Source organism: Panulirus ornatus, chromosome 12 (genome assembly GCF_036320965.1).
Source record: "Panulirus ornatus isolate Po-2019 chromosome 12, ASM3632096v1, whole genome shotgun sequence".
NCBI classification, from domain to species: domain Eukaryota; kingdom Metazoa; phylum Arthropoda; class Malacostraca; order Decapoda; family Palinuridae; genus Panulirus; species Panulirus ornatus.
The window spans coordinates 69,874,537-69,899,297 of NC_092235.1; the positions used below are offsets into that span (position 1 = coordinate 69,874,537).

General features: G+C 39.8%; 1 protein-coding gene across 1 annotated transcript in view; it reads left to right on the forward strand.

The window, feature by feature from the left end:
* Positions 1–24,761, forward strand: part of Sirt7 (sirtuin 7) — a 70,513-nt gene that overhangs the window by 29,116 nt on the left and 16,636 nt on the right. Inside the window, exons 5-7 of the mRNA XM_071668226.1 lie at positions 4,004–4,175; positions 8,118–8,218; positions 19,802–19,937. Coding sequence (XP_071524327.1) covers positions 4,004–4,175; positions 8,118–8,218; positions 19,802–19,937 — 409 coding nt within the window. The remainder of the gene's footprint in view (positions 1–4,003; positions 4,176–8,117; positions 8,219–19,801; positions 19,938–24,761) is intronic.

Genomic DNA, 24,761 nt, shown 5'->3' on the forward strand with positions numbered 1-24,761 from the left:
TGGCATGTACAAGAGATGTGTGACATGCTGAAAGACACAGCTGGACAGGTTAGACATGCCAGTGAGTGGTTAGATGATGAAGTAAACTTGAAAGTGAAAGAGAAAAGAGAGGTATATGGGTAATACATACAGGGAAAAATGGGTATGTTTGAAGGAATAGTAGTTCCAACAATATTATATGGTTGCAAGGCATAGGCTATAGATAGGGTAGTACAGAGGAGGGTGGATGTGTTGGAAATGAAATGTTTGAAGACAATATGTTGTGTGTGATGGTTTGATCAAGTAAGTAGTGAAAGGGTAAGAGAGATGTGTGGTAATAAAAAGAGTGTGGTTGAGAGAGCAGAAGAGGATGTGTTGAAATAGTTTAGACATATGGAGAGAATGAGTGAAGAAAGCTTGACAAAAAGGGTATATGTATCAGAGGTGGAGGGAACAAGGAGAAGCGGGAGACCAAATTAGAAGTGGAAGAGTGGAGTGAAAAAGACTTTGAGCGATTGGGACCTGAACATAGAGGAGGGTGAGAGGCGTGCAAGGATTAGAGTGAATTGGAACAATGTGATATACTAGGGTTGATGTGCTGTCAGTGGACTGAACCAGGGCATATGAAATGTCTTGGGTAAACCATGGAAAGGTCAGTGGGGCATGGTTGTGGATAGAGGGCTGTGGTTTGGTGCATTACACATGACAGCTAGAGACTGAGTGTGAACAAATGTTGCCTTTTTTTGTCTGTTTTCTTAGTGCTAACCCACACAACTGCAAAAAAAATGGTGATTTTAAAACAGTATTGACTGTGGCAAGTTTTCAGCAATTTTTTGAATGATACAGTGTATGAATTCTTTACTGATGTAGACATTTTTGGAATCAGTGTAACTTATATTCATTATTTATTATATTTTGCCGCTGTCTCCCGCATTAGCAAGATAGCGCAAGGAAACAGACGAAAGGTATAACTTTTTTTTTTTTTTTTTTTTGCCGCTGTCTCCCGTGTTTGCGAGGTAGCGCAAGGAAACAGACGAAAGAAATGGCCCAACCCACTCCCATACACATGTATATACATACGTCCACACACGCAAATATACATACCTACACAGCTTTCCATGGTTTACACCAGACGCTTCACATGCCTTGATTCAATCCACTGACAGCACGTCAGCCCCGGTATACCACATCGCTCCAATTCACTCTATTCCTTGCCCTCCTTTCACCCTCCTGCATGTTCAGGCCCCGATCACACAAAATCTTTTTCACTCCATCTTTCCACCTCCAATTTGGTCTCCCTGTTCTCCTCGTTCCCTCCACCTCCGACACATATATCCTCTTGGTCAATCTTTCCTCACTCATTCTCTCCATTTGCCCAAACCATTTCAAAACACCCTCTTCTGCTCTCTCAACCACGCTTTTTTTATTTCCACACATCTCTCTTACCCTTACGTTACTTACTCGATCAACCCACCTCACACCACACATTGTCCTCAAACATCTCATTTCCAGCACATCCATCCTCCTGCGCACCACTCTATCCATAGTCCACGCCTCGCAACCATACAACATTGTTGGAACCACTATTCCTTCAAACATACCCATTTTTGCTTTCCGGGATAATGTTCTCGACTTCCACACATTCTTCCAGGCTCCCAGAATTTTCGCCCCCTCCCCCACCCTATGATCCACTTCCGCTTCCATGGTTCCATCCGCTGCCAGATCCACTCCCAGATATCTAAAACACTTCACTTCCTCCAGTTTTTCTCCATTCAAACTCACCTCCCAATTGACTTGACCCTCAACCCTACTGTACCTAATAACCTTGCTCTTATTCACATTTACTCTTAACTTTCTTCTTTCACACACTTTACCAAACTCAAAGGAAAGGTATAACTATGAGCCATATATTATGTAAATGGCTCTTATTTATTTGCATAAGTGTTTTTTGTAAATTGCAGCAAAGTGATCAAGAAAATAATGAAGTTTCTTATGCAGAATTATTTGATATTTCAATTGGTCATTAACCACTTGAAATTACTTGACAGACCTCATACATCAAGATCTTGTGCTTTCCACATACAGTGTCCACAAAAAAACATTGTCCATCCTTCATATATTTTCAAAGGCGACACATAGCCAAGGTTTATTATGGGTATGAGAATATGACAGTCTCTAGGTGAAACTATTGTACATCTGAACACTAAGACCAGAGTTTGTAAAGTTGGGAGCACCAGCAACCCTCCTCAGTGTGCCTTATGCTATCTTACATGAAGGACGTTCTTTTTTTATTCTAATCTTTCTGGCTGCCACATCATTTTAGGAATTTCACTTCTGGGTGTTGTATTTCTTCCACCTGTGTTTCTAGATGGTTGGCTCTAGCCTTTCTAACTGGAGAGAGCCCTGATTCTCACCTAGAATCAAGAAAATGTGGATATACATAAGATTTCTAGGGGCACTGGGTGCTCAGAACGCACAGTCAGGTGGCTGCTTCCTGCAGTGCTTCGTCAGTGCCTCACCTCATCCAGGAGATCAAGACCCAATGTACCCAAAACATGGACCTAGAATATTTCAGGAACCTTGCTAATTCCATACCTAGCTGGTAATCAAGGCCAAATAGGAGATGACAGAGTACTAAGATGTAAGTGTGATATCACCTTTGGTAATATATGGGAAGGTGAACAAGGTTTTTAGCAGACTTTACCATTGCAAATTTCAAAAGTAATTGAACTTGCTTGCGAGAAAGTGCTTGACCAGAAGCCTGCCTTCAGTGAGGTTGTATCATCATCATCACTGTGCAGGAGTAAAGCCTCTGTGAGTACTACCTCATTCAAGAAGAGTCCATCATTTCCCTGCTTGTGTGTTCAGTACAGCTTAAAGGTGCAGAAACCCCATAAAGGGAGTCTTAGGGTTCTGCAATGATAATGATAATACAGGTAGTAAGGAATAATCAGAAAAAAACATTTCAATACTTTTGTGTAACAGTGGAGTTCACAGAGTGTGGGGTTAAATGATCACTGTCACTTGGCCTTAGCCCCTTTACTCAGACATAATATTTGCAAGGAGCTACTTGTCTGCAGTTTGATTTTCATTTTTGTCTCAGGTCTCATGACATCATCCTTAACTAGTATGTTGTGTGATTTTGTGATTAAAGTTTTGGAAATTGGTAAATACAACCTTGCATAACCAAAATGTGCTGTAGTACTGAACTCCCATTTTGTAGCTAGTGAAACTTGGTGCGAGCATGTTACCTTTACCTGTCATAGGTGTTGACCCTTTATGACTATTATTCATTTTTTAGGTGCTTGTATGTAGATGAATTATTTTATTATAAATATGGTATTTCTTCAATGCTGGTGGGATTGTGGTTGACAGATGCATGTACAAACATACTTAGGTTACATTAATTTTTATTTGTATGGTATTTCTGATACAGTTCACAAGGTAGTATTATTGTATTGAGGAAATTTTATATTTATGTATTGGGTTTGTATGTAGAAGACTTTTAAGACTGGTCTAACTTGATTTAAATACATAAAGGCTTTTTAAGAATGCTTGTCACATCACTGATTGGAATTATAAATGCAGGACAAAAGCAATACATATGATGATCATTTTGAGTGCAAAAGGTGAGGAAGACTTTATATGTGTTGTGTATGATATTAGATTATGCATGGAAGTGAAGAAATATGATTGGTTATCATTGATGAAGTCATGGAATGGAGATTCACTTCATATACAGCTTTGGTTTAAACCCCAACTTTATCTTCCCAGTGACTGGAAAAAGTATCATATATTTCTATGTAAGGGTTATTTTAATTTTATGAATTCTGTGTTAGGTTCAAAGTTTATGATTTTTGTAACCATTGTCTTATATATGTACTAGTAAAAGTAATGGAATACTTTAGAGAAGCCATTAGAAGTATTCAAAGTATTACACTACTATATTGAAACTGAAAGTTAAGGCACTATGAATGCTAGTACTCTTGGAGTTATGGAAATGGGATTTTTCTTGTAATTTCAGGGACCATGACTTGTCAGCTGCAGAACCTACACTAACACACATGGCTTTATCTGCACTTTACCAGCAAGGTATTGTGCGACATGTGGTCTCCCAAAACTGTGATGGTCTTCACTTACGCTCAGGATTGCCAAAGACAGCAATGTCAGAAGTACATGGCAACATGTACATTGAGGTTGGTAATATTAAGGCATTAATGTGTGAAGCATCAGTTTTTTGCTCTATGTAGATATCTTTATTGATATACTTTACCTATGTTTTTAAGAATGCATAATGCTTTCATTAATCAGGGCTCCTCAAAACAAAGTTTTGGGGTGCCATTTAGTGATGGTTTATTTCCTTCCTTTTTTCTGTATTTCCAACTGGCCACCCCCCGATAGTATAGTAGTTTCTGTGGTATGACTGCAGAATCCGTTGTGTGATTTTATTGGAATTTTGTATGAATTTAGGAGGAAAACAGAGAGTGCTATTAATTTTGGGAGCTAAAAGGTGAAGGTCATGGTGATTGCTGAACTCTTGAGTTTAGAGATGATTTTGTGTCCATTTGATGACTGAAAGGATGGATTTCATTGCCTTTTACAATAGTCTTTCCCAGAGGACAAGGAAGTTCTCTATTGATTTTAAGGTAAAAGATCAAGGTCTCTGCCAAACTTGTCAGTTATTTTGTTTCTGCACATTACCATCAGTTAATCAGTCACAGGTCAAGATTATTGCCGTACAAATTTTTCTAACCAAAAGGCATGTTTCTAATCACTTGAATATTCTATACATGCTTGATTGATAACACCAAATTGAAAACTACCATCCCCATTGACTCCACTTTTGTCACCATCTTTGCCACTTTCACTGTGATCACTTTTGCTACCCCCTTTGCCATCACTACTACCACTACCTTTGCCACCCCTTTTGCTGTCACTACAACTATCCCTGCCACCCCTCAGTCACTGTCTCTTCAACCACCTTAGCACTTAAGGCTAAGAAGTGGCTCTGAAGTTCAACAGTTATGGAGACTTTTGCTGTGGCCACTCCCTTCAGGGCATTCCCAGAGATGTAGGTGGATAGATAGACAGACCAAGAATATGTTTCTCAAGTTTGTTCAGTGCTCTTGAATAAGTCAAACAACTTAAAGAGAAGGTTCAGGAGGACAACAACTATGGTCACAGAATTAAGAAAGCTTAGACACAGGAAAAGGCTACTGGCCTTGAATTTGCCCACCATGAAAGAGAGAAGACTGAAGGATGACTTGATCACAACCTTTAGATTTTTAAACCAAATTAATGATGCTGATAGTGAACAGTTCTTCAGAATATGTAGGGATAGGACAACTATTGGGCATGACATAAAAATAAAGCGATTATCTTATTAAAAAAGATGTAAACAGGCACTTTTATAGTATAATGATAGATGATGAATGGAGTAAACTGAAAGAGGAAATAACAAATCTAAATAGCATACAAAAATTTAGAGTTGTATAACAGGAGAGAAGGTTCAAGAGTTGTTGCTCTGTGTAATTTCTCGAGCTGTAAACAGACGGATTAAGAGCATAAGGACTGATGCATATGGACTGATGTAGTGAAAGAGACCTGAGGACATTGAAATGGAGGTACACAGGTGATTAAGTGAGGCTGTTTATAGAATGACTCGTGCTGTTAGAAACAGAACTAAAGGAAATATATGGTTCTGTTAATGAAAGGTTTATTAAAATGCAGAGCATACAGAATCAATGCTTGTTAGCAAAAAGCAAAAAGGTAGATTTCAGAGAAAGCCAAAGGCATACATAAATCAACACTTAATGGTTATTTTAGAAAAGTGGATGTCACCAGAATTAGAAAGACTGAATAAAGCAGGTGGTTGATAGATATAAATCTGATGATTATTGGACTGGATCATTTTCTAAACAAAAAGGAGAGGGTGGAGAAAGGATGAGTTCTGACTAAAAGATTACTGAAGGCTGTAGAAATGCCAAACATAGTTTGTGTGGGGAAAGAAAAGAAGAATATTGGTGGATACAAACAAGGTAAAAGGGAATGACCAGTAATGGTAACTTTTGATTTTGAGTATGTAGGCAGGTTTGGAAAGTTAAGAATAAAGTGGAATTCAGAAGGTTAGTCATCAGAGATAATAGACAAGGGAAAGAGAAGCAAAATTGCAAAGAATACGGGCAGAAAGCAAGGAATGGGAGACAAATAAGGCAAGAGGATGGAACAGCGCAACCATTACTGCAAAGGTGACAGGAATGTTAAGTGATGGAAGTGTCAGATTGAAATGCAGATGGACAGCAGTAAATGATAAGAGATGGAATTCAAGGACTGAAACAGGGAATGTGCAACAGATGTTGAGGTGTTGAGATGTATCTTGCTGAAATTATAAGATCACAGCTTGTTCTACCCAGGGAATACTTGATAGTAGAAGGGAATGAGGAGACATGGATGGAGTATGGCTGATATTGTAAATAATGGGAAGTGTAAATCAAGAAAAGAAGTGCATAATGGTGATAATTATATCTAATTTTCCAGTGATTTTAATGAATTGGAGCTGATATGAATTGATAACAATGAAGGAACAATCAGAATAGTACATAAATCAGTAAACATGCACTTCTCAGAGCAGTAGAGTGATAATATCGGGGGATTTTGAGTATAAAGAGATCAGCTTCTGTAATCTGGATTCTCCTGATGAGTCTTGGAGATATAAGTTGTTAGAGTGTATACAGGAAAATTTCCAGCACCAGCATGTCACTGAGCAGACTAGGATGAGAGGGACTGATATACCATCAGCACTAGATATTCTCTTCACACCAAGGAGATTGAATACTGAGATATCATATATGATTTGATGTACCAGTTGTAGAAAGTGATTATGCAGTGCTAGAGTTAAAGGATGTAAAAAAGAGCAGTGATGAAATATTACTAGAAGAGTAATAGTCCTCCAGACTCTGACCAATGCTGCCCAATCATGGATTGACCAATGCTGCCCAATCATGGATATGGGATGAGTCATGGAGGTCGAGAATCAAGGCTGTGGAAATGAGGTATTTGAGAGGAGCATGAGGTATGACAATATGGAATGAAGAAAGTAATGAGGGCATGTATGAGAAATTTGGTGTGGCAAAGAACACAAGGAAATGAATTATGGAGTGGTAGAAAGGGTGAAATGTAGTACATAGAGATGGTTTGAGCATGTAGAAAGAATGCAAGAGAGGGAGTTTACAAGGTGGTTGTATGATAGTATGATTATAGGGGTTGGTGTGAGAAGACCACCTGTGACATGGGGAAATAAATTGGAGGAGTATTAGAGGGAGAGAAATGGGTGAAGAATGCATGGAATGGTGTATGCGAGGTAGGCATATAAGTACAAAGATAAGTGGCGACTCTTTTGCCGTTGCCACCCACTTGATGAGAATGGGTGTCAGAGATATAGATAGATAGAGATGAGATAAAATCATGGAAATTATACAAAAGTCAGCAATTCTTGTGGTAACATAAATTGGGAGATATAATAGTTTAAGTAGCCTGGAACCATGGAATTGTAGTGGAAGGTCCTGTGAAATTTGCAAGGAAGGAATGGGAACATAGTTAATTTTAGCCTCAAATACAGAAGCAAGGATAGAAATGGTGTTCAGTGAAAGATTTTGGAAAGCAGAGGAAAGTAGCGATGTGCTGAAGAAGAGATAGACCCCTTGCAGCACTAGCAGTTCTGTTTAGAGCTATTTCTTACATAAGTTGTGTTAGATTTTCGTCTGGCAACAAAACAAATAAAAAACTGTACTTTGAGTATATTCCCTATATTCCATATGTTTATTCAAAATAACTGTTTTTCCTTTGAAGAATTCTTTCCTACTCATTTTCATATAATCAGTATGTGATCAACTAGTCATACTGGTACATATTTTTGTCATTAGATGAAAAAGATTTACAAGAATATATCTGTCTCAGCCTTTGTTGCCATTAAATGAGAATCGTAGGCTTTCAGTTGTTGACAGTGTCATGAGATTTTATATTGACTGTAAGTATCATTAGCAGTCCAGGTATATCTCATTTTCATATGTATTCCTAATGTGTTTCATTGCTTATTTATATGATTATCAGTTAAAGCTAATGTTAATGTGTCTTGAAAGGTGTGCAAGCACTGTGTTCCAGCAAGAGAGTATGTAAGGACATTTGATGTGACAGAGAGAACATCCATATATAAACACACTACTGGACGACGTTGCTACAGGTATGTATTGCTGCTGACTTTTTTTTCTTTGGATTTTGCCTTCCAGAAAATGTTTTGAGATTAGAAACTTTCTGAATACAGTTTGCTTTTGTGTTCTTACTCTAATTTTATTCCCCAGCTCTCTGTTATGTTTGTCAGTTTTCTGTCGTAACCCTTTTTGAACTTTTTAAATCACATACCATGGTTTAATAGACTCATAAATTGATGGCCTGTATTTTGTGCATGTTTTAAAGGGATGAATGGGCTGTGGGGCTTGAAAAGTTGCTATACATCATTATCATCTTGCATAAATGCCCCAGGGCAGATGTAGCCAATGTTTTTGAGCATTCAGCTTCCCACTGGTAAGCATGAAATATAGTTGTAGCCAAAATGGGCAAGGAAACTGCCATGACCTGTTACATCTCAATAATTTGAGAAACATTGCTCTAATGGAATATTTATATTTGCTTGGCAGTGATGATCAATTATTCATGCTCTTTAAAAACATGATCTACAAAGTGATAACGGCTATGGATTAGAGGAAATAAGTGACTTAGTTATGAACATGGATGATGTGACAGTACTGCACCGTGCAAGTTACCATGATTAGCAAAGCACTCTGCAGTAGAAATGGATTTAGAATGAAAATTGTGTTCATGATATATTAGATATTGATAACCCAACATCAGGGATACAAGCTGCATTTTTAGTTCTGGGCATTTGTATTGCCATAGACCATTTTGATTTCTTTTTGTTCCAAACTAATGAATTTACTGTTGATTCAGTGAAAATTAATGGGATGCACCCCAGCCCTTCCACTGGTTCCTCACATATGTACTTACAAAAAGTAGAAAACTTTGCATTCTGGAGATTTTTATATAACACACAGTTGATGGTTGATTAATTTTCATGATGAAAACTGTTCCATTCTTTATGTACTCCTCAAACATGAATTTGTATAATGTGACTCATTACAGTGTTAACTGTTTATAGTGAAACACTTGTGATGAATGTAGACTCTAGATTTTAAAGGAGTAACAGAGATGTACAGGATCCACCCTATTATATTAGGAAAATGATGATAGATGATTAGATAGATAATGGTAGAAAGGGTAGAGTGGTGTGATGAAGATATAAATTTGCTGGTAAAAGAGAAAAGGGAGGCATCTGGGCATCACTTACTTGCTACTCACTCCCCTTGCTTCATTTACTCTCACCTTTTGCCATTCTACACTTAATTTCTCATTGCATTTCTTCGCACAAGACTTTTCCAAGTTTCCAAGTTCACACATTCTCTTTCTCCAACAGCATTTCCTCTTTTTTGATAACCTCTACAAATATTCACCCTCGCCTCTAAAAGATAGTGATCAGACATCCCACCGCTGCCTTTCTTAGCACATTTACATCCAAAAGTCTTTATTTTATATGCCTGTCAATCAATATGTAATCTGATAGTGCCTGCTAGCCATCTTTCCAGCTCACATATGTATACCTGAGTTTGGAAAAGTGTGTGAAAGGAGAAAGTTTAGAGTAAATGTTGATAAGAGCAAGGTTATTAGGTTCAGTTGGATTGAGGGACATGTTAATTGGGATGTAAGTTTGAGTGGAGAAAAATTGGAGGAAGTAAATGTTTTAGATATCTGGGAGTGGACTGAGCACCAGATGGAACCACGGAAGCGGAAGTGAGTCACAGGGTGGGAGAGGGGATGAAGGTGCTGGGAGTGATGAAGAATGTGTGGAAAGAGAAAACATTATCTTGGAGAGCAAAACTGGGTATGTTTGAAGGGATAGTAGTTCCTACAATGTTATAAGGTTGTGAGACATGGGCTATAGATAGGGTTGTAGGGAAGAGGGTGAGTGTGTTGGAAATGAAATGTTTGAAGACAGTGTGTGTGTGAGGTGGTTTGATCGAGTAGATAATGAAAGGAGTAAGAGAGATGTGTAGAAATAAAAGGAGTATGGTTTAGAGAGCAGAAGAGGGTGTGTTGAAATGTTTTGGACATACAGAGAGAATGAGTAAGGAAAGATTGACAAAGAGTATATAAGTGTCACAGGTGTAATGAACAAGGAGAAGCGGTAGACCAAATTGGAAGTGGAAAGATGGAGTGAAAAAGATATTGAGTGATTGGGGCCTGAACATACATGAAGGTGAGAGATGTACAAGGAATAGAGTGAATTGGAACGATGTGGTATACCGGGGTCGACATGCTGTCAATGGACTGAACCAGGGCATGTGAAGCGTATAGGGTAAACCATGGAAAGGTCTTTAGGGCCTGGATGTGAATAAGGAGCTGTGGTTTTGGTTCATTACAAATGACATGGGTGGGCCATTCTTCATCTTTTTCGTGGCGCTACCTCGATGACACTGGAAATGGCGATTGTGGGTTTGGATAGTATTGCTGTGGAATTTATTAAAAAAGGTGGGTGACTGTGTAGTTGACTGGTTGGTGAGGATATTCAATGCATGTATGGCTTATGGTGAAGTGCCTGAGGATTGGCGGAATGCATGCATAGTGCCATTGTACAAAGGCAAAGGGGATAAAGGTGAGTGTTCAAGTTACAGAGGTATAAGTTTGTTGATTATTCCTGGGAAATAATATGGGAGGGTATTGAGTGAAAGGGTCAGAGCACATACAGAGCATCAGATTGGAGAAGAACAGTGTGGTATCAGAAGTGGTAGAGGATGTGTGGATCAGGTATCTCCCCTGAAGAATGTATGTGAGAAATACTTAGAAAAACAGATGGATTTGTATGTAGCATTTATGGATCTGGAGAAGGCATACGATAGAGTTGATAGAGATGCCCTGTGGAAGGTATTAAGAGTATATGGTGTGGGAGGTAAGTTGCAAGAAGCAGTGAAAAAATTTTATTGAGGATGTAAGGCATGTGTATGAGTAGGAAGAGAGGAAAGTGATTGGTTTCTGGTGAATGTCGATTTGCAGCAGTGGTGCGTGATGTCTCCATGGTTGTTTAATTTGTTTATGGATGGAGTTGTTAGGGAGGTGAATGCAAGAGTTTTGGAGAGGGGCAAGTACGCAATCTGTTGTTGATGAGAGGGCTTGGGAAGTGAGTCAGTTGTTGTTCGCTGATGATACAGCGCTGGTGGCTGATTTAGGTGAGAAATTGCAGAAGTTGGTGACTGAGTTTGGTAAAGTGTGTGAAAGAAGAAAGCTGAGAGTAAATGTGAATAAGAGCAAGGTTATTAAGCTCAGTAGGGTTGAAAGACAAGTGAGTTGGGAGGTAAGTTTGAATGGAGAAAAACTGGAAGAAGTGAAGTGTTTTAAATATCTGGGAGTGGATTTGGCAGTGAATTGAAACATGGAAGCATAAGTGAGTCACAGGTTAAGGGAGGGGGCGAAGGTACTGGGAGTGCTGAAGAATGTGTGGAAGGCGAGAATGTTATCTCCGAAAGCAAAAATGGTTATGTTTGAAGGAATAGTGGTTCAAACAATGTTATATGGTTGTGAGGCATGGACTATAGATAGGGTTGTGCGGAGGAGGGTGGATGTGTTTGAAATGAGATGTTTGAGGACAATATGTGGTGTGAGGTGGTTGGATCGAGTAAGTAATGAAAGGGTAAGAGAGATGTGTGGTAATAAAAAGAGTGTGGTTGCGAGAACAGAAGAGGGTGTATTGGAATTGTTTGGCACATGAAGAGAATGAGTGAGGAAAGATTGACAAAGAGGATATATGTGTCAGAGGTGGAGGGACCGAGAAGTGGGAGACCAAATTGGAGGTGGAAGGATGGAGTGAAAAAGATTTTAAGTGATCGGGGCCTGAACATACAGGAGGGTGAAAGGCGTGCAAGGAATAGAGTGAATTGGAACAATGTGTTATACCTGGGTTGACGTGTTGTCAATGGATTGAACCAGGGCATGTGAAGCATCTGGGGTAAATCATGGAAAGTTTTGTGGGGCCTGGATGTGGAAAGGGAGCTGTGGTTTTGGTGCATTACACATGACAGCTAGAGACTGAGTATGAACAAATGTGGCCTTTGTTGTATTTTCCTAGCATTACTTCGTGTGCATGCGGGGGAGGGGGTGCCATTTCATGTGTGGTGGGAAGGCGGCGGGAATGGATGAAGGCAGCATGTATGAATATGTGCGTGTAATTTTTCCTATGAGTCCACGGGGATAATGAAACACAATAAGTTCCCAAGTGCACTTTCGTGTAATAATCACATCATCAGGGGAGACGAGAGAAATACAACAATCAATTGATATACATCGAAGAGACGAAGCTAGGATGCCATTTGGTGAATGTGTGTGTGGTGTGTGCTGGGTTATTCTTTCGTTTGTTTCCTTGTGCTACCTCCCTAACGTGGGAGACAGCGACAAAGTATGATAAATAAGAAATATATATATATATATATCCCTGGGGATAGGGGATTAAGAATACTTCCCACGTATTCCCTGCGTGTTGTAGAAGGCGACTAAAAGGGGAGGGAGCGGGGGGCTGGAAATCCTCCCCTCATTTTTTTTTTTTTTTTTTAATTTTCCAAAAGAAGGAACAGAGGGGACCAGGTGAGGATATTCCAAAAAAGGCCCAGTCCTCTGTTCTTAACGCTACCTTGCTAATGCGGGAAATGGCGAATAGTTTAAAAAAAAATATATATATATATATATATATATATATATATATATATATATATATATATATATATATATTTTTTTTTTTTTTTTTTTAATACTTTGTCGCTGTCTCCCGCGTTTGCGAGGTAGCGCGAGGAAACAGACGAAAGAAATGGCCCAACCCCCATACACACGTACATACACACGTCCACACACGCAAATATACATACCTACACAGCTTTCCATGGTTTACCCCAGACGCTTCACATGCCTTGATTCAATCCACTGACAGCACGTCAACCCCTGTATACCACATCGCTCCAATTCACTCTATTCCTTGCCCTCCTTTCACCCTCCTGCATGTTCAGGCCCCGATCACACAAAATCTTTTTCACTCCATCTTTCCACCTCCAATTTGGTCTCCCTCTTCTCCTCGTTCCCTCCACCTCCGACACATATATCCTCTTGGTCAATCTTTCCTCACTCATTCTCTCCATGTGCCCAAACCATTTCAAAACACCCTCTTCTGCTCTCTCAACCACGCTCTTTTTATTTCCACACATCTCTCTTACCCTTACGTTACTTACTCGATCAAACCACCTCACACCACACATTGTCCTCAAACATCTCATTTCCAGCACATCCATCCTCCTGCGAACAACTCTATCCATAGCCCACGCTTCGCAACCATACAACATTGTTGGAACCACTATTCCTTCAAACATACCCATTTTTGCTTTCCGGGATAATGTTCTCGACTTCCACACATTTTTCAAGGCTCCCAAAATTTTCGCCCCCTCCCCCACCCTATGATCCACTTCCGCTTCCATGGTTCCATCCGCTGACAGATCCACTCCCAGATATCTAAAACACTTCACCTCCTCCAGCCTTTCTCCATTCAAACTCACCTCCCAATTGACTTGACCCCCAACCCCACTGTACCCAATAACCCTGCTCCCATTCACACCTACTCCTAACCTTCTTCTTCCACACACCCCACCAAACCCCATCACCAGCCTCTGCAGTTTCTCACATGAATCCGCCACCAGCGCTGTATCATCAGCGAACAACAACTGACTCACTTCCCAAGCTCTCTCATCCACAACAGACTTCATACTTGCCCCTCTTTCCAAAACTCTTGCATTCACCTCCCTAACAACCCCATCCATAAACAAATTAAACAACCATGGAGACATCACACACCCCTGCCGCAAACCTACATTCACTGAGAACCAATCACTTTCCTCTCTTCCTACACGTACACATGCCTTACATCCTCGATAAAAACTTTTCACTGCTTCTAACAACTTGCCTCCCACACCATATATTCTTAATACCTTCCACAGAGCATCTCTATCAACTCTATCATATGCCTTCTCCAGATCCATAAATGCTACATACAAATCCATTTGCTTTTCTAAGTATTTCTCACATACATTCTTCAAAGCAAACACCTGATCCACACATCCTCTACCACTTCTGAAACCACACTGCTCTTCCCCAATCTGATGCTCTGTACATGCCTTCACCTTCTCAATCAATACCCTCCCATATAATTTACCAGGAATACTCAACAAACTTATACCTCTGTAATAAAATAAATATATAAAAATAAATATTAGAAGCAGTGAAAAGTTTTTATCGAGGATGTGAGGCATGTGTACGTGTAGGAAGAGAGGAAAGTGATTGGTTCTCAGTGAATGTAGGTTTGCGGCAGGGGTGTGTGATGTCTCCATGGTTGTTTAATTTGTTTATGGATGGGGTTGTTAGGGAGGTAAATGCAAGAGTCTTGGAAAGAGGGGCAAGTATGAAGTCTGTTGGGGATGAGAGAGCTTGGGAAGTGAGTCAGTTGTTGTTCGCTGATGATACAGCGCTGGTGGCTGATTCATGTGAGAAACTGCAGAAGCTGGTGACTGAGTTTGGTAAAGTGTGTGAAAGAAGAAAGTTAAGAGTAAATGTGAATATGAGCAAGGTTATTAGGTACAGTAGGGTTGAGGGTCAAGTCAATTGGGAGGTAAGTTTGAATGGAGAAAAACTGGAGGAATTAAAGTGTTTTAGATATCTGGGAATGGATCTGGCAGCGGATGGAACCATGGAAGCGGAAGTGGATCATAGGGTGGGGGAGGGGGCGAAAATTCTGGGAGCCTTGAAGATTGTGTGTAAGTCGAGAACATTATCTCGGAAAGCAAAAATGGGTATGTTTGAAGGAATAGTGGTTCCAACAATGTTGTATGGTTGCGAGGCGTGGGCTATGGATAGAGTTGTGCGCAGGAGGATGGATGTGCTGGAAATGAGATGTTTGAGGACAATGTGTGGTGTGAGGTGGTTTGATCGAGTAAGTAACGTAAGGGTAAGAGAGATGTGTGGAAATAAAAAGAGCGTGGTTGAGAGAGCAGAAGAGGGTGTTTTGAAATGGTTTGGGCACATGGAGAGAATGAGTGAGGAAAGATTGACCAAGAGGATATATGTGTCGGAGGTGGAGGGAACGAGGAGAAGTGGGAGACCAAATTGGAGGTGGAAAGATGGAGTGAAAAAGATTTTGTGTGATCAGGGCCTGAACATGCAGGAGGGTGAAAGGAGGGCAAGGAATAGAGTGAATTGGATCAATGTGGTATACCGGGGTTGACGTGCTGTCAGTGGATTGAATCAGAGAATATGAAGCGTCTGGGGTAAACCATGGAAAGCTGTGTAGGTATGTATATTTGCGTGTGTGGACGTATGTATATACATGTGTATGGGGGTGGGTTGGGCCATTTCTTTCGTCTGTTTCCTTGCGCTACCTCGCAAATGTGGGAGACAGCAACAAAGCAAAAAAAAAAAAGAAAAAACAATTTATTTTATTATTATTATTTTGCTTTGTCGCTGTTTCCCACGTTTGCGAGGTTGCACAAGGAAACAGACGAAAGAAATGGCCCAACCCACCCCCATACACATGTATATACATACACGTCCACACACGCAAATATACATACCCATACATCTCAATGTACACATATATATACACACACAGACACATACATATATACACATGCACACAATTCACACTGTCTGCCTTTATTCATTCCCATCGCCACCTCGCCACACATGGAATAACATCCCCCTCCCCCCTCATGTGTGCGAGGTAGCGCTAGGAAAAGACAACAAAGGGTACATTCGTTCACACTCAGTCTCTAGCTGTCATGCAATAATGCCCGAAACCACAGCTCCCTTTCCACATCCAGGCCCCACAGAACTTTCCATGGTTTACCCCAGACGCTTCACATGCCCTGATTCAATCCATTGACAGCACGTCGACCCCGGTATACCACATCAATCCATTTCACTCTATTCCATGCCCGCCTTTCACCCTCCTGCATGTTCAGGCCCCGATCACTCAAAATCTTTTTCACTCCATCTTTCCACCTCCAATTTGGTCTCCCACTTCTCCTCGTTCCCTCCACCTCCGACACATATATCCTCTTGGTCAGTCTTTCCTCACTCATTCTCTCCATGTGCCCAAACCTTTTCAAGACACCCTCTTCTGCTCTCTCAACCACGCTCTTTTTATTTCCACACATCTCTCTTACCCTTACATTACTTACTCGATCAAACCACCTCACACCACATATTGTCCTCAAACATCTCATTTCCAGCACATCCACCCTCCTGTGCACAACTCTATCCATAGCCCACGCCTCGCAACCATACAACATTGTTGGAACCACTATTCCTTCAAACATACCCATTTTTGCTTTCCGAGATAATGTTCTCGACTTCCACACATTCTTCAAGGCTCCCAGGATTTTCGCCCCCTCCCCCACCCTATGATTCACTTCCGCTTCCATGGTTCTATCTGCTGCCAGATATCCACTCCCAGATATCTAAAACACTTTACTTCCAGTTTTTCTCCATTCAAACTTACCTCCCAATTGACTTGACCCTCAACCCTACTGTACCTAACAACCTTGCTCTTATTCACATTTACTCTTAACTTTCTTCTTTCACACACTTTACCAAACTCAGTCATCAGCTTCTGCAGTTTCTCACATGAATCAGCCACCAGCGCTGTATCATCAGCGAACAACAACTGACACACTTCCCAAGCTCTTTCATCCCCAACAGACTTCATACTTGCCCCTCTTTCCAAAACTCTTGCATTCACCTCCCTAACAACCCCATCCATAAACAAATTAAACAACCATGGAGACATCACACACCCCTGCCGCAAACCTACATTCACTGAGAACCAATCACTTTTGCAGGGAAAAAATGCAAATGACTGGGAGATGTATAAAAGAAAGAGACAGGAGGTCAAGAGAAAGGTGCAAGAGGTGAAAAAGAGGGCAAATGAGAGTTGGGGTGAGAGAGTATCATTAAATTTTAGGGAGAATAAAAAGATGCTCTGGAAGGAGGTAAATAAAGTGCGTAAGACAAGGGCGCAAATGGGAACTTCAGTGAAGGGGGCTAATGGGGAGGCGATAACTAGTAGTGGTGATGTGAGAAGGAGATGGAGTGAGTATTTTGAAGGTTTGTTGAATGTGTTTGATGATTGAGTGGCAGATATAGGGTGTATAGGGTGTTTTGGTTGAGGTGGTGTGCAAAGTGAGAGGGTTAGGGAAAATGATTTGGTAAACAGAGAAGAGGTAGTAAAAGCTTTGTGGAAGATGAAAGCCAGCAAGGCAGCAGGTTTGGATGGTATTGCAGTGGAATTTATTAAAAAAGGGGGTGACTGTATTGTTGACTGGTTGGTAAGGTTATTTAATGTATGTATGATTCATGGTGAGGAGCCTGAGGATTGGCAGAATGCGTGCATAGTGCCATTGTACAAAGGCAAAGGGGTTAAGAGCGAGTGCTCAAATTACAGAGGTATAAGTTTGTTGAGTATTCCTGGTAAATTATATGGGAGGGTATTGATTGAGAGGGTGAAGGCATGTACAGAGCATCAGATTGGGGAAGAGCATTGTGGTTTCAGAAGTGGTAGAGGATGTGTGGATCAGGTGTTTGCTTTGAAGGATGTATGTGAGAAATACTTAGAAAAGCAAATGGATTTGTATGTAGCATTTATGAGTCTGGAGAAGGCATATGATAGAGTTGATAGAGATGCTCTGTGGAAGGTATTAAGAATATATGGTGTGGGAGGCAAGTTGTTAGAAGCAGTGAAAAGTTTTTATCGAGGATGTAAGGCATGTGTACGTGTAGGAAGAGAGGAATATATTTATTATACTTATATTTATTATTTTTACCATACTTAGTCGTTATATATATATGATTATATGTATGTGTATATATATATTTATATATGCTGTGTTTGTGCATTTTTGCATATATGTCCGGATGTGCCTTTGTTCGTCTGTTTCCTGGTGCTTCCTTGCTAATGTGGGAAGCAGTGATTAAGTAGTAGAAATATACATATGTGTGTTTGATTTGTTTATGGAAGGGATGGTGAGGGAGATAAATGCAAGAGTCTCGAAGAAAGAGGCGAGTGTGCAGTCTGTGGGGGATGAGAGGGTGTGGACGGTGAGTCAGTTGTTTGCCAGTGATACAGCACTAGTGGCTGGTTTAAGTGAGGAACTGCAGAAGATGGTGACTTGAGTGTGAATGAGTGTGTGAGAGGAGAGTTGGGAGTGGGTGAAAAGGAGAAAGAATGTAGTAGAAGGACAGGACAGGTCAGGAGAGGTTGACCAATGAATACTTGCAAAACTGAAATGTTTAGAAAGAAAGCAAGATATTAAAGATGAAATTGAGAGAGGAAAGCAAAAGAGTGCAATATTATATTAAATTACTGTATGTGTATATAGCCTCAAGACTAAACAGGTGGACTTAAGCAATCATTGATACTTTGTGAAAGGTTTGCTTTACAATTGAAAATTCAGAAAAACTAGGATGACAGTAGCTGGTTAAGCTACATCTGGTTCGTCTTCCAAGTATTTTTCTTTATTTTTGTTTGCAACAAAATGTAGGAAAAAGCTGTATAGATAACTTGACATTAAGAATGACTCAAGACAAGTTTCAGTAGTAGTTAGTGTTAGAGTTTGATAATTACATTAAAACTCAATAGTAGTAATATATATGTTGATGCATATCAGCATCCATTGATTGGGGTAGTAATGAAGGATATATGTTTGACAAGCTTATTTGAAATTCTGCTTGTTCATGCAAGTAAATAATATGTGCTTATACACAAGTTTTGCATAAACTTGCATAAAGTGCACATTCATGTTATGCATGCTTACTAAGTCCAGTTATTGTACTTAATTATTATATTATGTATATACTAAAAACTGTCAAAATAGTAGTTCCAACAATGTTGTATGGTTGCGAGGCGTGGGCTATGGATAGAGTTGTGCACAGGAGGATGGATGTGCTGGAAATGAGATGTTTGAGGACAATGTGTGGTGTGAGGTGGTTTGATCGAGTAAGTAACGTAAGGGTAAGAGAGATGTGTGGAAATAAAAAGAGCGTGGTTGTGAGAGCAGAAGAGGGTGTTTTGAAATGGTTTGGGCACATGGAGAGAATGAGTGAGGAAAGATTGACCAAGAGGATATATGTGTCGGAGGTGGAGGGAACGAGGAGAAGAGGGAGACCAAATTGGAGGTGGAAAGATGGAGTGAAAAGGATTTTGTGTGATCGGGGCCTGAACATGCAGGAGGGTGAAAGGAGGGCAAGGAATAGAGTGAATTGGAGCGATGTGGTATACAGGGGTTGACGTGCTGTCAGTGGATTGAATCAAGGCATGTGAAGCGTCTGGGGTAAACCATGGAAAGCTGTGTAGGTATGTATATTTGCGTGTGTGGACGTGTGTATATACATGTGTATGGGGGTGGGTTGGGCCATTTCTTTCGTCTGTTTTCTTGCGCTACCTCGCAAACGCGGGAGACAGCGACAAAGTATAAAAAAAAAAAAAAAAAAACATATATACTGAAAACTCTTGTCTAAATCCTCATACCTTTTAGATAAGATCCTTATTTGATGTAAGTGCTTTAATGTAAGTCTGCATTCTCCCTCAAAGATAGTAGAAAACTTATAAAAATTATGTTATGTGGTAAATTTACAGATGTGGTGAACCACTGATAGACACAATTGTGCATTTTGGTGAAAGAGGGAAGCTTCGATGGCCACTGAATTGGCAGGGGGCATGTCAGGCTGCTAATGCTTGTGATACCATCCTCTGTCTGGGTTCCAGCTTGAAGGTATGTGTGCATTTTGTAAGTCATTGTTGAGGTGTCAGTATGTTTCATCATGTATTTGTTTGTATGTTTATTGCTTAAACCCAGTTGTATAACTTTGTATAACTTTTCATTTACCAAGCATCTCCTTCCTGCTGCATGCCAATTATTTCTTGCTTTAGCTTCAAGTGCCTCCTTGCTGCATGAACATTTCTGTGCTGAAGGCTACCCTCAAACTAATAGATAGTATTTGTCAAGGTTCTGCAATGATCTTTATGACTCCAAAACTTTTTAGTCTTACCCAGTGAATGCTAGCTAGGGTAAAAAGTTGTCTTCTCAGAATGGGCAAAATTAACAAAACTTAAAGTATCACAAAAAAAGAGTTATGAGCCAATTAACATCTGCAACCATTTCAGTCTAGCATGTCATGCACTTAAACTTTGGCGCAATGCTAGTCATTTGTCTTTGTGAGCAGTGCCATTTAAACCCAACAGTACTTACCTATCAGCCCAACAGGATAGGCTCCATTTAGGAGCATGCATCATCTTTGGTCCATGGTGATCTAAGGGTTAATGAGATACCCAATGGTGAGGCACTAAAGCCTAAAAAGCCACACGAGTTCACAAGTTATGTAGAATTTTGCCATGGCCACCACCTTAAAGGAGTTCTTGGAGGGAATGGGCATTAGAGGTAAAGATATAGAGATATACAAAGGTATTTCCACAGACTATTTAGAGTTGCAGAGGAAACCATATGATGTCTAGAATATACATGTTTTTAGAAAGTATGAACCTTTTCTACTGTGGATAGGAAATTTAAAGTCATGTATATATATCATCATTACTTTTCTGTATTACATTTGTAACATCATCCCATGTAGCTGATCTATGGGTAACTGAAAGGATTTAGGATATTTGTGCAAGTGAATTTGGGTTTTGGGTGACATATGTCTTCAAGATTTGTCTCTTAAAAGCATGGGCCTATCCACACATGATCAGAGAATTTGAAAATATACAAATACATCACCAGCACTTTCTCCATAGATTTATACATACATACTCATGTAGCACTTGTTTGATTAATCATAATTTATGTCTTCTCATATAAGCTAATTTTTCTCAAGTCAGCCAAACTTTGGGTTTGTTATATATAATTAGAATTTTTGTATGCTTTGTTCGTTTTTTGAAATTGGCAGAATTATGTTAAAGTAGGCTTTGGAGATAGATAAATCCTGTAAGAGAATTTAATAGGGCTGATGTTTTAGAGGAAGATGCCAAAGGAAAGATTTATGACTTGATGCAGTGAAAGTGTTTTGTGTGTAGAAGTGGTGTGAATAGATGTTGGTCTTGATTAATAATTCAACCTCAAGCACAGAAGGAAAGAAGTATGGCTTACCAACTTAGGATGGAAGTTCATATTTAAATTGAACACATGGGAATGGGTTGAGGATTTGTAAGAGTGACTTGACTGTATGTTATTAATCTGCCTAGTGGGACTAGGAATGGCTTTAATGCTGTTGGATATATAGATAGTTTGGATGGGGAGGTCATTGCCTCATTTTATGTCTTTAAGTTGAATCCATCGTAACCCTGAAGGTTTTTGCATTCTGGGCCTGGGTGGCTTTGTATTGACCACCATGGGATGCATACTGGGACTTATTTAGCACCATCAAATATTACTCTGAGAATCAGATACAAGTATGCATTAGCCATCATGGCAAAGTTTGAACATAGGATGGTTTCTTCACTGAGGGAAGGATACCTTCTGACATTATATGTGTAAAAAATGCAGAAATTGAGTGACAGTAAAGAAGTATGTTCAGAATAAAGCATTTTATATGGTCAGCTAGTGAAAATAGTGTTCCTACTATCTATCTGTTTATTTCTATGATGCCTGTTCCCAACTGGAACTCCCTCAAGAGGATGACCACTCCATTGCCACCTGGAAGCCTTTAGTGCCTCAACCTTAATAGGCCATAGGCAGAAGGCAACTCTAGTGCTATGTTTGCAGAGGCTCATACCTAACATTCTTTCTAACTCTTACTTAATGCTCCTGCTCCTGCCTAATGAGCTGTATGACTTAAATGTTGTCGAGTGTTATGTATGACAAGGAGAGATTGTATGTTTGTGAACAGAATGCCAATAGTCCATATGTGGGTGAGGTAGAAAGAAAATACTGCAACCTGGGTCAGAGAAGTGGAACTTGACAACCACTAAAATGCTGGCCACTATTATCTGTCACTTACCCTCCCCTTACTCAGGTGATACAAGGACAAAATATGTAGAAACACTAAAAAGAATATATTCAAAATATGTAGAAACACTGAGCAGGTTGTAGTTTCTAGGCAGCCAACAACCAGGGAGTTATATTACTAGAGTTACCTGCCTGGGTATTGGGAGGGTTAGTTATGGCTACACAGAGGATGTGTGGATCCAGGGTTGTATGTGGAGGAAATAGAGCCTCTGGCAAGCACTGAAATTACACCCCTGGCTTGATTAGAAATGTACACAGTGGATGTATATAAAAATATATGTAGTGTAATTATAAATTGTTGAAGAGTTAGGCCAAACTTAGATATATATAAACTCTTAAAGACTTAAAGACTTATTTGAGCAAAATTGTGATGTAAAGTGATAATACTCCTGATAGTAGCAAAATATTACTATGGTTGAAAAGCAGGTGAGTTAAATGAAGTCAATTTTAAAATATTTCTGTTCCTTTGCATCTTATTTACTGAGTATGTATCAGTAACTGAGAGGATTATATATTTTTCATGAATTTCAAGTATAGAAGTGTTTGAATATCTTGTCTTTCAATTTTGAAAAAAAAAAATTTTTTTGAGCTAAAAAAAATGCCCTGAATTTTTGGCATTAGTCTCAGAAAAGTAGATTTCCTTTAAAGACTCATTATGAAAAGTTTTTTCCTTCTGAATACAAATCTGGTGTTAAAATAACGTTTAGACGTCTTTATGACATTCAATTAAGCTTTGATTTAGACGTCTTTATGGCATTCATTTAAGCTGTTGAATGAAGTCGGTTTTAAAATCTTTTCTGATCCTTTGCATTGTATTTACTAGGTATGAATTGGTAACTGAGAGGATTATGATATATGTTCCATGATTATTTCCAGAATAGAAATGTTTAAATAGCTTGTCTTTAAATCATGAAACAAAGTTTTTTGAGCTAAAAAGATCTGAACTATTACCTTCAGTTTTTGGTATCTTTCTCAGAAAAATAGATTTCCTTTAAAGACTCAATATTAGAAGTATTTTTCCTGCTGAATACAAATCTGGTATTAGAATAACGTTTAGTCATCTTTATGACATTCAGTTAAGCTGTTAAATGAAGTCAATTTAAGAATATTTTCTGTTCCTTTGTATCATATTTACTGAGTATGTATTTGGTACTAAGACCATTATGATATATTTTCCATAATTATTTCAGGTATAGATTATATTATATTATTTTGCTTTGTCACTGTCTCCCGCGTTTGCGAGGTAGCGCAAGGAAGCAGACGAAAGAAATGGCCCAACCCACCCCCATACACATGTATATACATACACGTCCACACACGCAAATATACATACCCATACATCTCAATGTACACATATATATACACACACAGACACATACATATATACACATGCACACAGTTCACACTGTCTGCCTTTATTCATTCCCATCGCCACCTCCACACACATGGAATAACATCCCCCTCCCCCCTCATGTGTGCGAGGTAGCGCTAGGAAAAGACAACAAAGGCCACATTCGTTCACACTCAGTCTCTAGCTGTCATGCAATAATACATGAAACCACAGCTCCCTTTCCACATCCAGGCCCCACAGAACTTTCCATGGTTTACCCCAGACGCTTCACATGCCCTGATTCACTCCATTGACATCACGTCGACCCCAGTATACCAAATCGATCCAATTCACTCTATTCCTTGCCCGCCTTTCACCCTTCTGCATGTTCAGGCCCTGATCACTCAAAATCTTTTTCACTTCATCTTTCCACCTCCAATTTGGTCTCCCACTTCTCCTCGTTCCCTCCACCTCCGACACATATATCCTCTTGGTCAATCTTTCCCCACTCATTCTCCATGTGCCCAAACCATTTCAAAACACCCTCTTCCGCTCTCTCAGCCACGCTCTTTTTATTTCCACACATCTCTCTTACCCTTACATTACTTACTCGATCAAACCACCTCACACCACATATTGTCCTCAAACATTTCATTTCCAGCACATCCACCCTCCTGCGCACAACTCTATCCATAGCCCACGCCTCGCAACCATACAACATTGTTGGAACCACTATTCCTTCAAACATACCCATTTTTGCTTTCCGAGATAATGTTCTCGACTTCCACACATTCTTCAAGGCTCCCAGGATTTTCGCCCCCTCTCCCACCCTATGATTCACTTCCGCTTCCATGGTTCCATCTGCTGCCAGATCCACTCCCAGATATCTAAAACACTTTACTTCCTCCAGTTTTTCTCCATTCAAACTTACCTCCCAATTGACTTGACCCTCAACCCTACTGTACCTAATAACCTTGCTCTTATTCACATTTACTCTTAACTTTTTTCTTTCACACACTTTACCAAACTCAGTCACCAGCTTCTGCAGTTTCTCACATGAATCAGCCACCAGCGCTGTATCATCAGCGAACAACAGCTGACTCACTTCCCAAGCTCTCTAATCCCTAACAGACTTCATACTTGCCCCTCTTTCCAAAACTCTTGCATTCACCTCCCGAACAACCCCATCCATAAACAAATTAAACAACCATGGAGACATCACACACCCCTGCCGCAAACCTACATTCACTGAAAACCAATCACTT